At 44.8% G+C, this 21,251-nt stretch overlaps 1 protein-coding gene across 2 annotated transcripts in view; it reads left to right on the forward strand.

The window, feature by feature from the left end:
* The first annotated feature begins 1,763 nt into the window (after window positions 1-1,763).
* LOC146208944 (uncharacterized) overlaps window positions 1,764-21,251 on the forward strand; it is a 94,631-nt gene continuing 75,143 nt past the window's right edge. Inside the window, exons 1-3 of one of the 2 annotated variants that reach the window (XM_084596637.1) lie at window positions 1,764-1,910; window positions 7,090-7,241; window positions 13,517-13,581. In XM_084596637.1, the coding sequence (XP_084452763.1) occupies window positions 1,809-1,910; window positions 7,090-7,241; window positions 13,517-13,581 (319 nt within the window). In that variant the 5' untranslated portion in view covers window positions 1,764-1,808. The remainder of the gene's footprint in view (window positions 1,911-7,089; window positions 7,242-13,516; window positions 13,582-21,251) is intronic. The other variant, XM_084596634.1, reaches the window with a different exon arrangement.

Here is a 21,251-nt window from a genome sequence, read left to right on the forward strand (position 1 = left end):
AACACACAAGTTTGGGGAATCGAATCAGATATCACAATCTTCTTTTCGATGGATGGCACAAATCCAGGTCCGCCATAGTTCGATATCATAAATCAAACAAGGAAGCGACACCTTCTAGGTTTGGTTTGGTTTGGTTTGTAATATTTGACGTCCCAAAGCGACTCAGGCTATGAGAGTCACTGTAGTGGAGTGCTTCGGAAATATCGACCACATGAGGATCTTTACCGTGCACTGACATCGAACAGCCCTCTGGCGCTTTGTGTTCCGCCGCCTGGAAAATTCGGCCGCCGAGGCCGGGATTCGATCCCACATCCCTGGAAACAGTAGTTGAGCGCCATAACCAGTGCGCTATCCTGACGGGGTCGGCACCTTTTCGTCTTTTCTTCAAGAGCCACTGCGCCAACCCATCACGCAACAGGCTAACAGCATCATTCGCAGAACGTAATGGCTTTACGAAAACAAGCGCATTCACATATTTGGACAAAGCTCTAATAAAGCCACCGCGAAGCGAAAAGCCTACAAGCACCACGCAACACATCCCTTTCCACGCAGAGAGCCGCCCGCTCCGCTATTCGCTAAAAAAAACAAAAAAATAAAAACGCCCCTCAGTCGAGGCCAGCATGCCGTGCCGCCACTCTGGAGAGCGTACCAAGCTCTCCAGTACAGTCACAGAGAAGTTTCATGACCAATGCTTATACGGTACTCAAGGACTATGCTTATACTAATTTTTGAAAAGAACTACTATATGTTGTTACTGCAAATAGTCTCCTGAATATAACAGAACTAAAACGCATAAAAAATGATCTATTAACTAAATATGGCACCGCGTGGTGGTTCAGTGGTGGGGTCGCAGTTTTTATGAATGAGCGTGAAAGCCTCCCTTCATAAAAACCGCGACCCATGCGTGAGCACCCAATCTCTTTTTGATCACGTCTATAAACTGCGGTACCTTAATCGTTAAGATTCAAGTTATCAAGTAGTGGGGCTGTCAGTACTGCTCATGCGTGCTCATGGTTGTAAATGGGGTATACATTTGTGCTCTTTCCAATAAAATCTTCAGTTGCTAGCCAGCGCTGGTCCCCATTGTTAAGCTCATTTTTGGTAAATTATGTATCAACTCGGTCAACTTGCCGTTTTATGGAAATAATATCCCCATACGCTTACGTCAATATATATATATATATATATATATATATATATATATATATATATATATATATATATATATATATATATATATATATATATATATATATATATATGTTTATAGAAGATATAGGTCGGCACCCCTCTGAACAGCTGTGTATATAATAGCACTGCCCTCTCGTCCCGCTACAAATGTTGTGGAGTCTCGATCTCAAACGTAGTATTTTGCTTTTTTTAAAACAGCCTGTATTCTAGCACATTGAGACACTGAAAAAAGGAACAGCAAGCAAAATAATATCTCTATTTCTGTGTTCAGAGTTGCAAAAAATTATAAAGGTTTTTTTTTTTGACAGTTTGTGTCCTACCCAGTATTGGATTTTGTTCTAAAAGAAAAATCTAATTATATATCGGCGAGAACACTCTCCGAGAAGCACGTGAAAAATAAAGTAGGGCGGTCAACATCCTAACAAGATATCTTTGCAAGTGAACTGTCCGCTTGGATGTGCTAGAGTTGTCATGAACCTTGATTAAATGTCACTCAAGTGGACTGACAGTAAACGCGCAAGCTCAAAAAAAGGGTTGGGATGGGTTTGGGGGCGATTAAAGGCGCACAATATCTTGGTAGCCGCTCGCCAGAGAGAACGAATCGCCCAAGCCGCATCATGCACGCTGCTGTTCTGCCGACCATCGTCCTTTCGTTACTTTCTTTCGCAGAGTCCAAGGCGCAGGGGAAGCTTCATCGTGATGTCCCTGACTTCATTGAGGTACGGTGCCGCTCCCTCACCTACTGCGATTCTTACAACTGCAAAGATACGACATTATGAAGCTGGTCGCCTTGGTGACAAAATGCATAAGCGTATGGAGCTCGTGCATTACTCTCAAAAGTGGATGGAATGGTTTACACGAAGCCGAAGCAGGCACCATGACGTGCATTCAAAGCTTGCCAAACCCGTCAACTCCAGAAAACATAGAGTAGAAAAAAATGCTCAGCAGTTTTTTGGAGACTACTAGGACTGCAGAGTTGGGCGGAGAAGCTATGGAAAGTGCCGGCCTCTTCAAGAGTAATGAATAACTGTATTTGGGTGAGAAATTCTAAATAACCGCGCGTATTCGTTTTTCTTCTCCTTTGTGCAGCAGCACGTTTTTGTTAAAGGGATACTAAAGACACCCAGTTATGCTACCAAAATCTAATAAACAGCATTTCGTGACATTGTCGTTGCATATCCAGCAGCACAAAATAGAATTACTGCAGAGATATTGTGATAAGAAGTTGAGTTTCTTTTTCCCGCCGGTCGAATTCAAACTGTTTTCTCCTACTACGTAGTAGGGTAGAATGACGCACACTATGACTCCGTGATTGCCGGCGCGGTCCACGGCGCCGAGCGGTGTACCATCCTTCAGGGACCAACATGGCAACAGCGCACTCGCAATCGAGCATCGGTTCACAATAAGTGACGGCCACAGCCGAAATAAATAAAACGATGAATAGAGTAATTTACCCAGAGATGAGCCCATGAAAAAAAAAAAATCACATGGCACTTGTAATGCATACTACTTACTACTGTACATGTTTTTCAAGCTTTTGCGCTCCTTCTTGCACTGCGAGCCCTCGGTCATCGCAACTCTTCCCAAAATGTTTACATACAAATAAGATTTATTTACCAGCAAAATAGTGTCGGCGCTTGTCAGTTTTGCAGCTTCGTCGCACTTATTTTCTTTGGAAGTTTGTGCCGCAGCTCCGTGTTCAGCAAAAATGGCGTCCACGGTAGCAGTGACGAATTTTTTGTCTTTACGCCCCCGTAAAGCGAGATACAAGGTTTTTCTTCCTGTCATTAGTTAACCATGTGCGCACAGATCGCAAAATTATATTATTGGGAGATTTTAATCGTGTTTGTAGGGATGAGGACCAATAAGTGTTATGTAAGAGATATGACCCCAGTGCTGCATTACTTGACGATTTGGCTTGTGAATATAATCTTGTGAATGTGGGGCAGGAAAAAGGCTGCAGTATTCATTTCACTCATTTTCAGCTTTCCTCTAATGCTTGCCTTGACAGAATTTGTTTCTGCAGACACGTTAGCAAATGTGTTTGGCTACTGGGTGTGGCCCATCTTCAGTGAAAATGGTATGGTGTCGCTTCAGGTAGGGAGGTACAGTCGGCACATACTTCACCCTCTGTAGGAGCTGTGGAAGATAAATATCTGTCTACTCTGAGATGAAATCTTTAAGCGTGCTATACCTACTTGTTTGAAAGGCATATGGTCACGCCATGATCTGTCAGTTTTTCAAAAAAATGAAACTTTTTAAACAGAAGACCAAAAAATTGACAATAGAAGCCTCTGAAGAATAGTAAGAATCGCGTTCCGGAAGAGATCTTTCGTGAGCTCGGGCGCACTCTAACTGAGCTACATAATCTACAGAGGGCTAGCCCGGGTGCCTTTGTTGAAGAACTTAATAACGTAAAAGCAGAGCTTCAACAATTTGCGATCAAAGGGGACCTGATAAGATCTAGGACTCGAAGGTTTCTTGACGAGCAACCTACACATTGGGCCCTGAGTGATGAAAGAGAGAATGCTCTTACGAAGAAAATATTGGAAGGTCAGTATGGTGATTGCACATACAGTGATGCTCGTAGTGTTCTTGCTGCTTTCTATGAATATTATCGAAAGCTGTTCGGCAGTTGTGAAAATCCAAATCAGGGTTGTGATTATAATTCCTAACTTGAGAACTTTCCTCTACTAGACGATGAGAAGTGGGCTGTAGTAGAGAGACCCCTCACTCTGGACGAAATTAAATCAGCCAGTTCAGGCCTTCAGAACAAAAAATCTCCTACCCCAGTTGGTATTACTAACGATTCTATAAAACATTTTCATCTTGCTTAACGCCCGTTTTGAAGGAAGTTTTCTAAGCATCTTATGATATGGGTTTCTTGCCTCCCACTTTCTATTCAGGCCACACAATATTAATTCCCAAAAGCAAAGATACTAAGTGGTTGACAACTGTTGAAGGATATCGCGCAGTTTCCCTCTGTATTGTTGATTACAAAATTTCTGCCAAGGTTCCTTGTTGCTGTCTGCAGCTGGTAATTATATACTTGATAGGTTTGCATCAAGTATGTGGTATCAGAAGGCGCAGTATTCAAACACACGTCTACACTGCACGTTCAGTAACCGAGACAGTGTCAGATTAGATGCGCCAAGTAGCTCAGATTCAAATTGACCTGGCGAAGGCGTTTGATAAAGTTCGGCACGATTTGTTGTTCGCGGTCTTGGAGCATACAAAGATTGGTGACGTTTTGCTCAAAGGCGCATGTTAAGCAATGTACAAGTAGTCGTGTTCTCTCAGCAATGAGACTTACTTGTTTGTTACAAGACCAAGTGATCTTTTTACACATTTGTTGTCGCAGCTGGTAGGCTGAATTGTTATTGAGCACACTATTAATTTGGTCCTTTTGTTCTTACGTCTTTAATGTAATTATTCTGTACTTTGTATGCCCCTCCTGCGTGGGCCGCAACGAGGCCTGCAGTATTGTATAAATAAACAAATTACGGGAGCGAAATATTGCGCTATGGATGTGACAGATACCCACTGAACAGCCCTGAACGTTAAGCGACACGTGCCCGTCATCCACTACAAAATCCCTCACTGAATTGTTCGGGAAGCAGCGGAACATTAAAGCCTTGGAAGCTAGGCTAGGCTATAGAAGCTAGACTGAGAAGCTAGCTCTGAAGGAGCTAGTCTCATGTATTTCGGGTCACACGCCGTTTTGGACTTGAGTCTTCTGCCATTATAGACTGCACGGGCACATAGCTGGCTGTGCAACCGCAGTGTTTACTGCTGCTGTTGGCAGACGTGTGCACGCACGTGACTAGCACGTTTAAATAACAGCACAAACACATGACAAAACAGTGTTGAGAAATTTCAAAACATGTTTTATTGCTTTGTTATTTTCTGTATCCATTCGCGGAGGTTTGAACTGGGATGATAACGGCTTAGAAGTGGTACATAATTGAATGATAGTCTGCTGGTGCTAACCAGGTGCATAGAAATAGCTAGGGCTGAAACAAAAATTTATGAATTCTTCCCGGGTGTAAACGACAACGTAAACAGGGAATACTTTTGGAAAATAATAAATATTGAACAGACCTCCTGTAATAAATATACCGAGATAATAAGGTATACATTGAAAGGGACAGTATAACAACGTAATCTATAGAGATACGTAAATGATTAAGACAAAGATGTCCTCTATCAGCAATATTGTTCATGTTTAATATGATAATTATGGCAAGAAGGCTGCCAGAGAGTAATTTGATTTTAATCTGCAGCATAGATTAGGCAGAAAGGTAGTAGAGCAGTGCCTCCCCAAGTTAGTGTTTTCGGACGATATTGTGCGGCTAGTAGACAGCGAAGAAGACAGTCAAATCAAGGTAATTCTTCTGGAGAAGAGGAGGAGCACTAGGCGTAATTATGCCGGATCTGGTGATATTGAATTGTTCACCCGATCAAGTGCTTATAATTCAAAACCATGAAATACCCAGAGTGCACAGTATAAATGCGAGTACGAATGAACAAAGAACGAACAGACATGGTAATGAGCGAGCAATATTTTATCACGAAATGGCGGAGATGTCCCGGGATTCGGAAACATAGGGCATTATAGAGATAAAGCAGGTATGAGGTGCTGAGCGGTATTTGGAATTGTTTTGGGCAGAGGTACAGTCGAGATTATAAAAAATCAGAGAGGTGTTGGAAGATTAGCACTTGGAACCCAAGAAAGCCATAAACGAGGCAGTGCCGAGTGGTATGGGCTGGTAATTTTTGTCTAATCTCGGGAAACTCAAGCTTAAATACTATATCAGAAACGCCTGAGGAAAATGGACAGTAACAAGTGGGCATCTAGAGTATATAAATACCTGCAAATGCTGACTCTAAATGCTGACCAGCTGACTCGAAATGGAAGAAAAGAACAAATAAAGAGAACTAGCCAGTAATTGCGAAGGGCACAAGGTCGGAGAAATAGAGTTAAAAAGGAGGTAAAAAACGTAGAAGGGAAAATTGGATGCTTTCTTTGGAAAAGAAGCAGAATGTAGAACTATATCAAAGCTGGAATAGACAGATCAAGAAGGAATCTTTGTTCGGTAAGTCAGAAGGCAGCTTCCCACTTTTTGGATCTACATCTGTGTGCCTTACAACACGGAACTGCACAAAGAAATATAATCAAGTAGATGACACTTTGGTAAATTCGTAGACGCAACTTGACATCTTACTCAAATGCGATGTTATCCGACCGGATCTCGATGCTTGCGCTGTCACTGTCTCTGAGGCCCTGGGATTTAGAGAGGCCAGTGGCCGGATAAATGAATCTGCGATGCAAGTTAGCAAAAACCGACTAGAGGATTGGCGGCTGAAAAGTAGAAAGATGACATAAGTGTGGATAAAAAAATTTAATAACTGAAAGCATGAAATAGGTTAGCGGCTTTAAGAGCTTTCGATGATAAAAAGAAGAAAAAAGCCGAGCTTGGAGGAAGCTGCCACAACCCCGTTTCAAAGGACATGCTCTTATAATACATCCATCATGTATTGACTTGGTGCTGCAGATGGTGATATTGAACCCAGATGCAGAGCTGTCGCACTTTGTGAATATAGGCTTCTCAACACCGGTATCACGGTGGCGCTATAGTGTCGCATATACGTGCATACCCTGTGTTTGTTAGCGTAATGATTGTGGCTTAGCAAGTGGGAACAGTGTCTGCGTGGGCAATTTGACCCGTAACGGGAGCCATTCGGGCTTTTCCTCATAACCTTATAGGCGAAGCTTAGATGTGCCTAATTATTTTACTTCTGCTCTCCTTCTCAGTTAGCTATCTTACTAACCGGTTTTCCACCCGCGTGGCAGCAGCAGATGCTAAATTCATGTGCTCCTTTAATTTCCAACTGCAGATGGCCAGAAGCTTCCGTAACCCTGTGGCCATATTTGCTTCGAGCGAGAATCAGGAGCTTGAGTGTCTCCGCGCAAGGCTCACCAGCATCAACGAAGAAGCGCGCACTGCCACCTATGTCTGGATGCTGAAGGGTGAACGAGGCAGCGAAAGGTCAGTGTTTGAGTCCATTAAAACTTCAAGTTGGGCTAGTTGGTAATTTCTTGTTGGAATCATTTTATAGCAGTAAAAACACGGACACAAAGAACCCGAAACAAAAGGGACACCCGCTAGTCCATGTCAACATGGAAACAGGAAGAAGAAACGAAAAGAGCTCAGCTTTATTCCCAACACCTTCGGCACTCAAGCTTTGCGAACGAGAACATTGTAATCAGTCCCTAGGGAGCAGCTGATACTGCCTTTTTGAGCAAGCAAAACTACACTTCACCTATTGTCGTGACGGCTAAATAACTAATTCTAGACAGGCAATTAGATAAGTGGCAGCCCTTCTCTTCGCTTCTGTTGCCCGACGCTAAATCAAAACATGGTGGTCGTCAGAAATACGTAACGAAAACAAACAAGGAGGAAATAATCATGCTTTTTGTGCCAATATTAAATTGGCCTAATTGTTTTGAAGACAGCTTTATTTCTGCATATAATGGGCGAACTTTTATGAAGACCGCAGGTAAGAAGCGTGTTGGTAACGCAATGGATGTTTTATATGCACCATAGTTTTCCACTAATGCATGTCTCCATCATATGCACCAGCCGCACGGCTTTTGATATTTGCTTTTCATCCGAGGCAGTACCGTAAAAATTAATACAAGCGATCCATCCAGCGCCGCCTTCTTTTGTGAACCATGTTATTTCATGAGACGAAACGATGAGACGAAACGATAGGTTTTTTTTCTTATTTCGCTAACTTGCCATAAGGCATACTATATAAAGTCATGCAAACCATTTTCTGCCAGAAACTGGAGCAGACTTTTGATTTTAGAGTTGTCCATTAGCCACTTGGAGAAATCCTCCTTCCTCATCGCCGACAGTCCAACTTTCTGAAGAATACGTGTCCTTGACGCCCTCGCCCCTGCAGAAGTTCACAGCAGGTGGCAAACATCCACCCCTGCAGCCGTTGTAGAACATTTCAGGCAACTGGTCGGTCATGTGTCTTGGGAGTCCCATCGACACTTAACCGACGGGATAAGGGCCGCCCCAGCCCTTAACTTTCAAGGGATACCTCCTCCAGTCTATTTAAGTCAATAGGGAGGGGGTAAGTGCACGGCGGGATGTAGGCACGTGTACTTTTCCGCAGAGAGATACTAGGGTGGAGACTACAGAGATGTAGCTACAGAGATGTAGAGATGTAGAAAGGTAGCTTGGCGGGTGGTGTATTAGTGTTTAAAATTTGATGTATAAGGTTATCAACTTTCCTTTGCTCAGCGTTCTGAACATTATCTCGTGTCTATTGTGTCTGGAAGCGTATCTTTGTTTGTTTATTAAGTGAATAGATCTCCTTTGTTACACGTAGTGCCTTGGTCACCCTTTTCAGTTGTTTTATGACAGCTAAGGAGTCGGTATAGATGTGGGCGTCTGTTATGGACTCTATTTTATTTATGGCTTTCATCGCATAGCGGATTGCATAAAGCTCCATCACAAGCAGGTTCGGATGTTCTGTTTCGTATTTATTAAAGAGCAGCTGCATCACTTTTCGGGAATATCGCGATATTCAAGCTTTCAAATCTACATATGCTCTAGGTAATGCATGCAAAGTTTTTTTTGCGCTAGCATTCAAACTGATGGCCTTATCGACGAATAAACCTCGAGCTTCTCCTCACCGCAATAAAGGTCTGCGGAGAAGTTCAGTGATGACGTAACGGACGGTACTGTTTCTAATGTTTGTTGCCTTCGCCCACGTCCTGCTGCACACTTTCTGATGGTACCAATCAACATTTCGAGAGCTTTGTTTTCGGCAGCCTTGTTTTCATTTCTTCAAACCAAGTGCGTCTATACAGAAAACGTACCGGCATCATCAATGACGTAATCATGCCTCACTCTGCAGTGCGGTGAAGCCCGATAGCCATGCAATTTTAATCGCTAATTGCGCCATTTTTTCAAATGCTAGCGCCAAGATATTTCGCATGCTTTAAGTACAAGCTATATTCATTCAACCGCTCGAAACGCATCGAAATCTAAAATCGGTGCATCTTCCCTTCAAGTACGTTTAACTCGTCGTGAGTCGGGCTGGCACCTGCTGTTCTGCTGCCATTTCCTATAGTCTACGCGTCTGTATATGTAATACAGGTTCCTGGGAGTACATCAACTAGAAGTTGAGACGCCGGTTTATCTTTACGACCTAGCTTAGTTGTTTTTTTTCGTCGTAATAGTTGTGAACTCCTATAGAGAGGGGTGATCCATTGTCGATGTTTGCCTCGTCACCGCATTGGTCAAGGCTGCCATGGGTATAACATATTTTCGATTTATATTCCTTGTTGCCTCTCGTTGTTCAATGAGTTCTGTCAGTGTGTTGAGCTGCGCATATTCCTGAACAATAGGGATTGGGGTATATTTTGGTAAAGCAGGGATTGTATGCATTTCGATTCTATTTATTTTTTCCAATTCTGCCCACTGTCGTTTCGCGAGTCTCTGGAACTGAGCTTGGTATAGTATCCTGGGCTGATACACCGATCGTAGAAGACGTCTTGCCATCTCCGTTCGAGTTTCTCCTCCTTTTGACGAAATACGTTTTATCAAATGCAACGGAGTCGCAGTTACGTTTTTCATCCATGAAGCCATTGTGTTGCTTTGCAACATTTATGAATATCTAGGCCAAGAACTCTCAACTCTTCCACTTCTTGTAATGCCTGATTTGCTATCTTTCGCGTAACTCTTTTCGTTTCCAATTCTTTTCTTTCATTTTTGTTTGCAACGTAAATGCAGCTGAACTTTTGGGGTGACAGCTCCAGACCTGCATTGCGGACGAACTCATCTAGAGTATTTAGGGCCCCTTGCAGAAAACAATTTTTTGTTTCAAGGCATTTATAAGTAGACCAAACTGTGACATCATCTGCGTAAATAATGAACTGCACCTCTGGTATTTCAGCCAATTATGTCAAAGCGATGAGTGCGATAATTAATACCAAAGGTGCTAAGGCTGACCCTTGCGGCATGCCTCTGTTTGATGTGTAATTGTCGATCTGCTGTCCATATATCCGGACAGAAAACGCCCTGTCCTTAAACACGTTATGCACAGCTTTTATGACCTGTAGAGGAATTCCAATACTTTCCATGTTGCTGAATATCTTGGCATGTAAATGTTATTTTACGCTTTTGCCACATCGGTAGCCACCGCGGTGCATACAAGGTGGCTATGAGGCGACACATGTACGACCTCTTCGGCTAGTATAGCCAATCCAAATTCTGTGCCAAGGCTTGTTCGCAATCCCAATTGTCGAGCGTGGTATTTGTTGCGATTTTCCAACCACCATGACAGACGGGTTAAGGAACTCCCGGAAACTCCGGCACAGTAGACGGGCGTTTTACCACTGCACCACCCCGGCGGGGCACCCGGGTTCGTTCCCGACCTCGGCGTCTGCGTTTCGATGGAGGCGAAAAGAAGAGGCGTCCGTGTGCTGTGCGATTTCAGCGCACGTTAAAGGTCCCCAGGTGGTCGAAGTTACTCCGTAGCTCTCTACAAGGGCTCCTCTTTCTCTCTTTCCACGTTTCTTATGGCGCGGTTTAGTTGTCCACAGGAAACAAGTGAGGCAGTTACCGCGCCTTTTCCTTCCTATAAATCAATGTTTTTTTTATATCGCACAGCGCACGGACGCCTCTTGACCGCTCCCATTCAAACCCAGCCGCCGATGGTCGGACATAATAACCACTGCGCCACCATGATGAGGCCTTGTGGTTTTTTCCGTGGCATTTTTGCGGACGGCACCATGACGACTAATGGGAGTTGGAAATGTAGCCGTTAAAGGCATTAATACCCAGAAATGTGGCGCAACGAACACAATCACATGCGAAGAGACAACGCACGCGCACTGTCTCTTCGCATGTGGTTGTGTTTGTTGCGCCACATTTCTGGGTATTATGCCGCACCAATCTGCCCCTCAAGCTGTTATTTAAAGGAATTAAAACCGCTGGGTTCCCACCGGTATCAGGAACCGAGCCTAATACCTCTGGAATGCGAGTCGGAGGCTTCGGTGGCAATTTAGGTTGTGAGCACTCTGTGACTGGAGTATTTCAATAAGACAGAGCCTTACAGGGCATCTTAACGCGATTTCTCAGTGTATGCATGACGGCATGCATTACGCTTTTTTGTGCATACACTGCCGTTTTCGACCACAGCTGTAAAACCTTCAGCCTAGGTTGGTTGGTTGGTTCATAGGAAGGGAAAGGCGCAGTCTCTGTCACAGTTGCTGTGTGGACACCTCAACCGCGCCGTAAGGGAAGGGAGAAAGGTGGGAGTGAAAGTGGAAAGAGAGAAAAGGGAGCCGTAGTGCAGGGCTACGGAGTAATTTCGACCACCTGGGGATCTTTATTGTGCGATGTTGATAAACAGCCGCAGCACTGGTCTGGGACATGGACCCTCTGGCTGCCTGGAAACGTGAAGCAAACTCCTTGCACTGTTTCGGCGAATGACAAAACACCTGGTTCCGCGTAAATGAAAGGCGTGCGAGCGCCGCCGTTCCCCGCACAGTAGCTGCGGTGGCGAGCTGTGCGGTAGGTCACGTAGGTTCCGGACACACATCCAGTTGAAAGTCAAATTTTCTGCGCCGATGACCTTGGTTCGACAAGAATAGTAAAGATTTCGCTATAAAACCCTTCAGCACCAAGTTCCTGACTTTTCACACAGCCAGACGCTTCGGCCCAAATTTCTTTGAAAACGACTCATTCAACCTTGTCAACTCTGAGACGTGCCAGAGATAGCTTTTTTCAAAGCAGCCGTCGTCTCCATCCGGCTGCGCCTTAACGGCGGGGCTGATGTTCTTTGAGCATCACATGTTGCAGTTCGTCCCATAGATGTAACACTTGCACAGGAGTGCTCCTTCGGACAGCACACATTGCGCGTTTGCTTTGCGGCTGCTTTTCTCATAAACTGTCTTGCCGTCTACCAGCCTTTCAGGCGCTAACTTCACAGGGCAGTCGTGTGCGTTCAGTAGGCGATCAATGCTACTTTCGCGAATTGCCAATTACAGCAATTCTTCCAATGCCTGTTTTACCTGTGTCTATGCGTATGGAGGGTTCTTGTCGCGAGTATTTTTGATAGCTGATACAACCTCATGACCAACTTTCTTGAACGCCTTTCTATCGTTCGCTGCAACTGACCTGACTCTATATATCAATACTTAGCGTGTTTGCTATTTTCGGCACGCATCCTTCATGCATAGACACATTTCGAATTTAGCCTCCTCCCTGTCCCCTCGGTGTTAGGTGACTGGTTTTTTCATGGCACATTTTGAGGCTTGGACGGCGGTCCCCGCTTTCGGTATTCAATTAGAATGCCTAAAAAACTGCCCGCAGCCTTCAATGGAGCAAACACAAGTGGGATAATAGATATTACATAAAAAAAGAAGAAAAAGACAAGCAGTAACAACTGTTCCTCATCTACAATCAAGCACTACAACTCTGCTACTCTGCATATGCAGACGAACATCCGGAAATATGCAACGGTGGTGGTAAATGCGCCATTCGCTTTTTTGTAGTCTGGCACGAGCATTTATAAGATTTATGTAGCATTACGTTGAAAACATTAAGAGATGACATGTCATATGCAGAGACAAGTAGTTGCATTTGCATAAAAGACAGTTTATTTCACTGATATCTGATAATGAGTACGGAACCCTCTGCTATCCTCCATTCGCTAAGTTTTTTCCTTCGTTTCATTTATTTTGAAATGATTATAATGTTCATTTTCAGCATGTTGGTTGAATTGGTTGACACCAAGATCAAAAGCAGCTGGCTATTGAATTAATTGCATTGATAAAAGGAATAGTTTCATTTGCGCTCGCACTGTTCCAGTTTGCCTTCTTAAACCCCCTGAAGCTTAGGTGAATTGTTCTGCACTTCAATTTCCTAGCGTGCATATTGATCAGTTGCCTCCGAAAAGTTTTATTGGTAATTGGAACAAAATCAATAGAGTGTCAGACATGGTGTCAGTTTATTAGGCGCTCGTACTAGCCTGATCACACCCACCTTTCTTTCTTTGTTGCCACTTTCTGTCTTGCGACTGTGCTGCTGAAGATGCTCTGGTTATGGAAATCATAGCCTTGCTGTAGAAGGCTTTCAGGCGCGAAGCAGCGAACGGTAGAAAAGTTTTGTGCCTGGGCGCTCGTAGAAGTATTGAATTTTGTTCTTGTTTCGTTTAAAAGGTTAACGTTGTGTGCAGGTTGCTACAAGCGTGTTTTTTACAACCCTAGAAGCTCACAATAATTTGTCTTTTTACTTAGGAAACCCGTACGCTACGACATCAGTACAGGAAACAAGTCCAATCAAGTCCACTTCACCCAAAAAGGTATGAAAACATTCTAGAGGGCACTTTGGACAACTAAAGTGCGAGAGGCGAAAGCCTTTACAGCGCGGTGGATCGCAGCCCTCCACTACGACACCTCTATATCTCTCTCTTCTTACACTCCTACCTTCCTCCCTTCCTTTAGGGCGTGGTACATGTGTCTGCGGGGAATTGTGACAGATAGTGCGCCTTTTCTATCTTGTAAATCAATTTCAAACAGCGCTACCCCGCCGGGGTGGCGCAGTGGTTACGACGCTCGACTACTGTTCCCAAGGACGCGGGATCGAATCCCGGCCTCGGCGGCAGCTTTTCGGTGGAGGCGAAAAGCAAGGCGTCCGTGTGCTGTGCGATGTCAGTGCACGTTAAGGAACCCCAGGTGGTCGAAATTTCCGGAGTCCTCCACTACGGCGTCTCTCATAGCCTGAGTTGCTTTGGGACGTTAAACCCCACGAACCAACCAACCAAACAGCGCTGATGCCTGCTGTACTAACGCCTCCTAGAAAACTCGGTCTGCTTCTGTTTGCGGTGTGTTATGGCGTTCGAGGAGGCGGCAAATAAAAGGCACCGCACGGACGCCTGGATCAAACGCTGGGCGGGGTCAACTTCGTACATGCGTGAATGAATGAAAACTTTATTTCCATCGAAAAGGAGCCCTTCATCTCCCTCTCCGAACACGCAGGCCGGAGGGTGGATCAGGAGAAGGCCCCGCAGTCTGTCAGGTGAGGTTACAAAAACTAGCTCTTCACGGCCTCAGCCGCCAGGCGGGTCGCATGCCGCTGAACGGTGGGATCTCCGCTCCGCAGCCAAACCTCCCATGCTTTCTCTACTGTCAATATAAATGCCGGCGCGTTCCCATATTATATGATCTAGTGTCTTTTTTTGACCGCAATTTTTACATTTTGAATCTTCTTCCTCCTCGGTCTGTGTTAAGAAAACCCATACCGGGCATATGTAGTTGCGGCTTCTAATCGCCTCCAGACGCGAGCTTCATGGTTAGTGAGAAACCAAACAGGGGGGGGGGGTAGACATTTCGATATAGTTTGTGATTCCCGGTGGTAGAGATCTCGGGCCAGCAGGTACGCAGCTTCGTCGCCAGAGGCAGACCGGTGTGCTATCCGCATAATAGATATGGTTCTAGTAGAGATTTCTGAGACGAATCTTTTTGGCCTCCTTTGAGACACTTTCTTTTGCAAAATTCCAAACAGCCTTTTTGCTGTCGCTGATTATAGTTTTGGCCAGTCTGCCGGTGCATGCGAGCGCTATTGCAATCTCTTCAGCTGTGCTAAAGTCACGGGTGCGGGTTGGGGCCGCAATTTTAGGTGCATCTTCTCCATTTACTACTGCTAAGACGGTTGCTCCGTATCGTCCGCATGATGCGTCTGCATAATCAACTTCCTCGACTGCTTTGTGTTCCATTCTTTAATGATGGTTTTGGTCTGTGTTCTTTGCGTTCTTTAATAATAATTAATAATTGGTTCACAGGAAGGGAAAGGCGCAGGATCTGTCACACACTTGTCTGTGCACACCTAAACCGCACCTAAGGGAAGGGAGGAATGTGGGAGTTTTCGTTGTAGTCTGGGTGCATGTTTCGAAATAAGCGCCCCGCCGGGGTGGTGCAGTGGTAAGACGCCCGACTACTGTGTCGGAGTACCCGAGTTCGAACCCGACCTCGGCGGCTGCGTTTCGATGGAGGCGAAACGAAGAGGCGTCCGTGTGCTGTGCGATGTCAGCGCACGTTAAAGATCCCCAGGTGGTCTAAATTACTCCGTAGCCCTCCACTACGACTCCTCTTTCTCTCTTTCCACTTTCACTCCCACCTTCCTCTCTTCCCTTACGGCACGGTTGCGGTGTCAGCAGAAAACAAGTGAGACAGTTATCGTGCCTTTCTCTTCCTATAAATAAATCAGTTTTTTTTCGAGGTAAGCGTGGTACAAATATGTGTTCCCTTATGTTGGGCGGGAGGGACGTTTTGCGTGGGGGGGGGGGGGGGGGGGGTTATGCAGTGGTAAGACGCCCGACTACTGTGCCGGAGTACCCGGGTTAGCACCCGACCTCGGCGACTGCGTTTCGATGGAGGCGAAATGAAGAGGCGTCGTGTGCTCTGCGATGTCAGCGCACGATAAAGATCCCCAGGTGGTCGAAATTACTCCGTAGCCCTCCACTACGGCTCCTTTTTCTCTCTTTCCACTTTCATTCCCACCTTCCTCCCTCCCCTTACGGCGCGTTTGAGGTGTCCACAGAAAACAAGTGAGACAGTTACCGCGCCTTTCCCTTCCTATAAATCAATCATTTTGTCTTTAGGCCTTGGTCTCAGTGTAGTCCAATCAAATCTAGGATGATTCTGCCTGTCTCCGTCTCACTTAATCTTTCCAGTTGAGCGAATATGGCTGCTTCATTGAGCTCTTGCCATGTATTATGAATTCCTGTCTTTTCCAGCTCCTCTTTTGATTTTAGTTTGGGAGGCCCAGTGCGCGTTTTGCGCGTTTTTGAATTATGACATCGATTATTTCACGTTCTGTCTTTTTAATACTGAGAAAATGTGTGGCATAACATACGCGACTGATGACGTAGGCCTGTATCATTCTTAGTAGACTGCGCTCCTTAAAACCGTGTCCTCTAAGCGCTTTCTTCTCAATATAGCGCGTTACTTGAGCTGCGTAGTTCTCTTTTTGATGGTGTTTGTGTTCTGCCCTCTTGCTTGGAGGATCATTCCTAAGATTCTAATTTACCCTATTTGTACGACCGTGGCGTTTTCGACATTTGTTTTATATCTGCTTTATTTTCCTTATTTTTGGATTTGACTTGTGCGAGGAGCAGGATAGACCGCGTTCCGCAACGTAGTCAGTCATTTTATGTGCGGCAGCCTGGAGTTCGTTCTCTATCTCTGCGTCGCTACCTTTATTTATTCAGTGATTGATGTAATCTGCGTTAACGTTAAATTTTAAGTCCGCATTTGCTTTAGTAGTGGTGGTAGCCCCCTCATAGCAATATTAAATAGAAAGCGAGACGAGACAGATCCCTTTGGCGTTCCCGTGTTACCCAAGGTGACTGTGGGTGATCTGGCACTTTGAAAAATCATCGGGACTTCTTTGTTTGTGAGGAAGTCCTTGATAGAGTTATAGGTTCTGATTCCAACTCCAATCTCTTGGAGACCTTCGAGCACTGCATTATGCTTGACATTGTCGAAGGCTTTGGTTAGGTCCAGTCCGAGAAAAGTCTTTGTATCCGAAGATTCATGTGTTACAACATCGTATCTAAGTCTGAGATTCACGTCCTCTGCGCTTAGTCCCGGCCTGAAGCCCACCATTTTGTGTGGACAGATGCCCTTGCTCTAAGTATTTGGTAAGCCTTGTCTGAATAACGCTCCATTAACATGCCCACGCACGATGTCAGTGATAAGGGTCGTAGGTTTTCTAATTTTGGTGGCTTCCCCGGTTAGGGTATGATGACTACACTGGCATTTTTTAATGCCTGCAGTAGTTGTCCAGTCTCCCATATTGCATTCATGTATTCTGTCAGGGCTGTGATTGACTCGTCGTCTAGATTTCTGAGAATCTTGTTCGTGATCCCGTCAGGTCCTGGGGCCGATCTTGTTTTTAATTCAATAATCTCAGCCCGCACTTCATTTAGCCCTAGTTATGGGTGTGTATAAGTCCAGGTTAGGCTCCCCTTATATGCTGGTAGCGTTTCGATTTCCGTTTGTCCGATGTAGATTTCGAGTAATTTACTCATCCACTGTTAATCCGAGCCTTCGAAGGCACGCTTAACAAACGTTTGATTTAGGTTGGCTTGTAGTTTAGATTTGTCCGGATCGAGCATGTGTCTTAGAATGTTCCATACTTTGTACAGGGTCATGCCTTTAAATTTCATCACATTTGCTACACCAGTTCTGTTCGTTTAGTTCGCTCGCGTATATCTCTATTTGTTTACTTAGCCTAGATCCTGTTTCTGCCTCCACATGTTTAGGAATTTGTTATCGATACTGGCCGGCACATCTTCGCCTTCTAATGTGACATGCTTTCTCCGCGTGTTTCTTTAGGGGCTGGATCAGCTTCGTATATGCATGCATCGCATGCATCGCATTCATGCATCCACGCATGCATGGGGACGTCATGACCTGCCTTGACGGTAAATCTCGCGCCCCTTGTCGAACGCAACCAGTATTATATTGAACGCATCAAAGCGACCGGCGTTCTATAATTTATTTAGAGGAAAGGAATCACGCAGTATCTGTCCCTCGCAGAATGCCGCTGTCATCCTCACGGTAGACGAGGGGAATTATGAAGAGCGTTTCACGAGCCGGGTGTTACATCGTGTTCCAAAGCCACTAACTGATGATGACATTAATTCTTGTACATTGCCTTGTGCGTCTTTTTTTTATGCTTTGATGGGATTTTCTTTTTGCGTCATGTCGTTTGCCAAAGCCAGGGAATAAAAAAAAATCCGGGCTGTGGCTCAGTTGGTAAAGCGCTTGGCTGGGGATCCAAGGGACGGAGGTTCGATTCCCGGTGGAGACAAGGTTTATTAACTTTTTTTTAATTCTCGCTCTCGAAAGCGTCACACTCTCTGCCAACAGCCCTGCCGACAGCTTCTGCCGGCAGCTCCAGCTGACATCGATGAGAGCTTAAAGGCTTCCGCCTTGATACGGTGTGTATAAATCGCAGTAGACACGCACTCACTGAAGTTGACCTTATTCGAGCCTTGAGGTTTACCCTGTGCCAGTGAAAATTTCTTATTGTGTGACATCTGAAAACAGCACGTAAAGCATTGCAGTTTGTGTTCAAGGTAAGAAGGTCGCCTTGGTAGGGTTTGGACACAAGCACCTCGTGTTTAGAATCATGTGTGAAACCTATGGAGGCATGGCGGCGTGCATAGTAATATGATTTTTCCTATAAATTGAATCCTATAACAGAGACGAATATTTATTACATATTATGTAAGATACTCAGGAACAATAGTAAAAGCGGCGGTCAATGACTATTGACATAGGCGCAAGCTCCTGGCACTTAAGAACGTCACAGAGGCATTGGTTATTTAAGCTAATGTAAAAAATACCATCCCCTTTAAACAGCTAATTTGCTCGATATGGGATTTAGAGGGCTAAGTGAAGGTTCATGACAATATCACAAATATTGCATGTCTGTTAACACCGCATATATTAGTACCAACCAAACTGTTTAAAAAGATAGGGACAAGAATAAATCCTATCTGAATACGTGTAAAACTGCCCGCTCCCCTCCTCCCGACGCTTGAGTGGGCCAGAGTGCATTCGGCTGCCTCGCTTCGCTCAGTTGCAGCAACCAGAGGTTGGTGTGTGAATACTGGCGAATTGATCAGGGTAGGAGTGTCTACGACGCTTGCTTACTTTGGATTTTAACCTGAGCGCCGCAGGAGCCAGTAATGGCAAGTTGAATTTCCTGGGACTTCACAGTGCACTGCAGCAGCAATGTGAGCGTAGCGTACCGCTTCGCGCGCAGCCCGTTGGCTGTTACACAGGCAGCGCCGGAGGGGTCTGGGCTGGGCGTGCGAAATCCGGTTTGAAAAAGCTACCAAATTTAAATTACCCTCTTTGGAAAGGGCGCCTCACCTAGCCACAAAGGGGTCGGTTTCCGTTGCCGAAGTGAATGGGTCCTAGGGTATTCCTGGCGGCTTGGGTGCACCTATCTAGGGTGTCGATGAATTAGCCCTTACACTCGATAAAGAGTGAACTTTGGAGGCAAAGGAGCCAAACTGTGGTAAGTAAACCTGAATCTTGGAAACAGGTTGATGAAAATTAAAGGTATGCAGACGGCTAGTACGGAACGGTGCAAAACCACTTAATAGCACGTCTGAAAGGTGCTAGCAACTTGTAACAGTGCGGGAACGGTGCCTCGACCGCTAGTACGGAACAGTGCTAAAGCTTTTAGTACTACTGTGAACAGGCCTAGCAACTAGAAAGCGCACGCGAAGGTTCTGAAACGCCGATGATCATTAGAAATGGTAAATACTTCAGTGAAAATTGGATGTCGTCACGAGAAAGAGCTCAGAGGCCCAGCCAAGGTCGCACATTCGCCTAAGGCGAGTGCTCGCCCTCTACGGAAGAGCAAACGAGAGCTTGACTCAATTTGAGTAGCTGAACAGATTCCATGCTGCCCCATCCTTCCCAGTTCCGGCCATAACTCCTTCCCAAGACTCCAAACAAATACTTATATTTGAATATTTGAACCCTTCCAGCTAATTCGTAGTCAAGATTATGGTGTCCCTCCGGGGCCACTCCTGCGGCTTTGCGTCGGTGTTGCTGCTTTTCTCTCTATTTTGTTCTACTTGCGGGATTTTCTACCTTAGGATATTGAAAAACACATTGTCATACGGGATAAAAGCCTTTAATTTTCTTATTGTACCGCGCCCGATATACTTCGCTGGTGCGATTAGAAGCTCATTACCCTCAACAATATGCTCAAAAGGACAGCTAACTAATATACAGTTCGCTTGCTTGACGGCGTTAATAGAGTATCAATATGTAAAAAGGTATTGGTTGTGTCAGATAAGCTCGCGTGCTTTTCACAGGCATTTGACATGAAAATTAAACCGAAAATGGCATGCCGCCATCTTCTCTAGACAGATGTTCACCGCTTGGAATCTTTTAGTAAAATATGCCGGCAGTATATAAATGACGATGGTGCAAGATCTTTCACAGAAGAAATCATTCGGGATTTTCATGCAGTTGATGGAGAGCTTTAACCGACCATGTTATTTCTCCTTTGCATGTTTAACTGTGTTAGTGTTCCTGTCCATGCAACAAACTACTTTCGCCATTTGCCTGTTTCTAGGTCACTTCCTCATATATTGAGCGAAAGTTTGAATTACACCCCCCTTAAGAATTTTATGCCACAGGTCTGTGACCCAAGTTTGCGACCTGGATACCAAGAAGTTTTGTTAAAACTGCGCAGAAGCTAGCCGTGTACTCACACATTTGCAGTAGTTTCATTGTAACGTCACCGCCAGTGTGCTCGTAACGTGCATTCCCAGTGCTGCTGTACTGTTTTTAAGAAGAAACCATTTTAGGCTCATGGTGTATATATCACGCAAGCGAGATGTGTCAGAAAGATTCTGAGAGATTTCGCGAGGTGCGTCAGCAAGAGTTCGGATAGGCACTGATGTCTACATAATTTCCCCGGTAGCGATATCGCAATAGCTTCTGATGATGAAGCCAAAGAAAGGAAGGTAATAAAAATTATTAATTTGATACATACTCCTAGCCTCCATGCGGAGACTGCTGAAGATCTGGGCACAAACTTAAAACAGAAAAGAACAGGAATATTAACAATACACATTGTCTAATTTTTATATAAGTGTATATGGCAGTGTGGAACAAGAAATATAAAAGAGGCGAATGATATTATGCAATAGATCCCTGTGAAGACACATGTCTCACAATATTTGCAAAAGGTCAGACTACATATATTTAGGGTACTCAAGAAACGTTTGCCAGCCGTGACCTCAAACTATGTAATCATGAGCAAGTAAGCACTTCATCGGTTAAATCATTCCATTCGAGGACCGCCAGGGGAAAATAGACAACATAAACGTGTAGCTGTTTGCTCGATACTCGACTAAATGCTTTTAATATTGCGTTCTTTCGTTTGTATGTGGTGACAAGAAATGTATCACGGTAAAATTTAAGGGCAAAAATT

The sequence above is a fragment of the Amblyomma maculatum genome, chromosome 1 (genome assembly GCF_055883805.1).
Source record: "Amblyomma maculatum isolate TAMU_Amacu chromosome 1, ASM5588380v1, whole genome shotgun sequence".
Classification (NCBI taxonomy): domain Eukaryota; kingdom Metazoa; phylum Arthropoda; class Arachnida; order Ixodida; family Ixodidae; genus Amblyomma; species Amblyomma maculatum.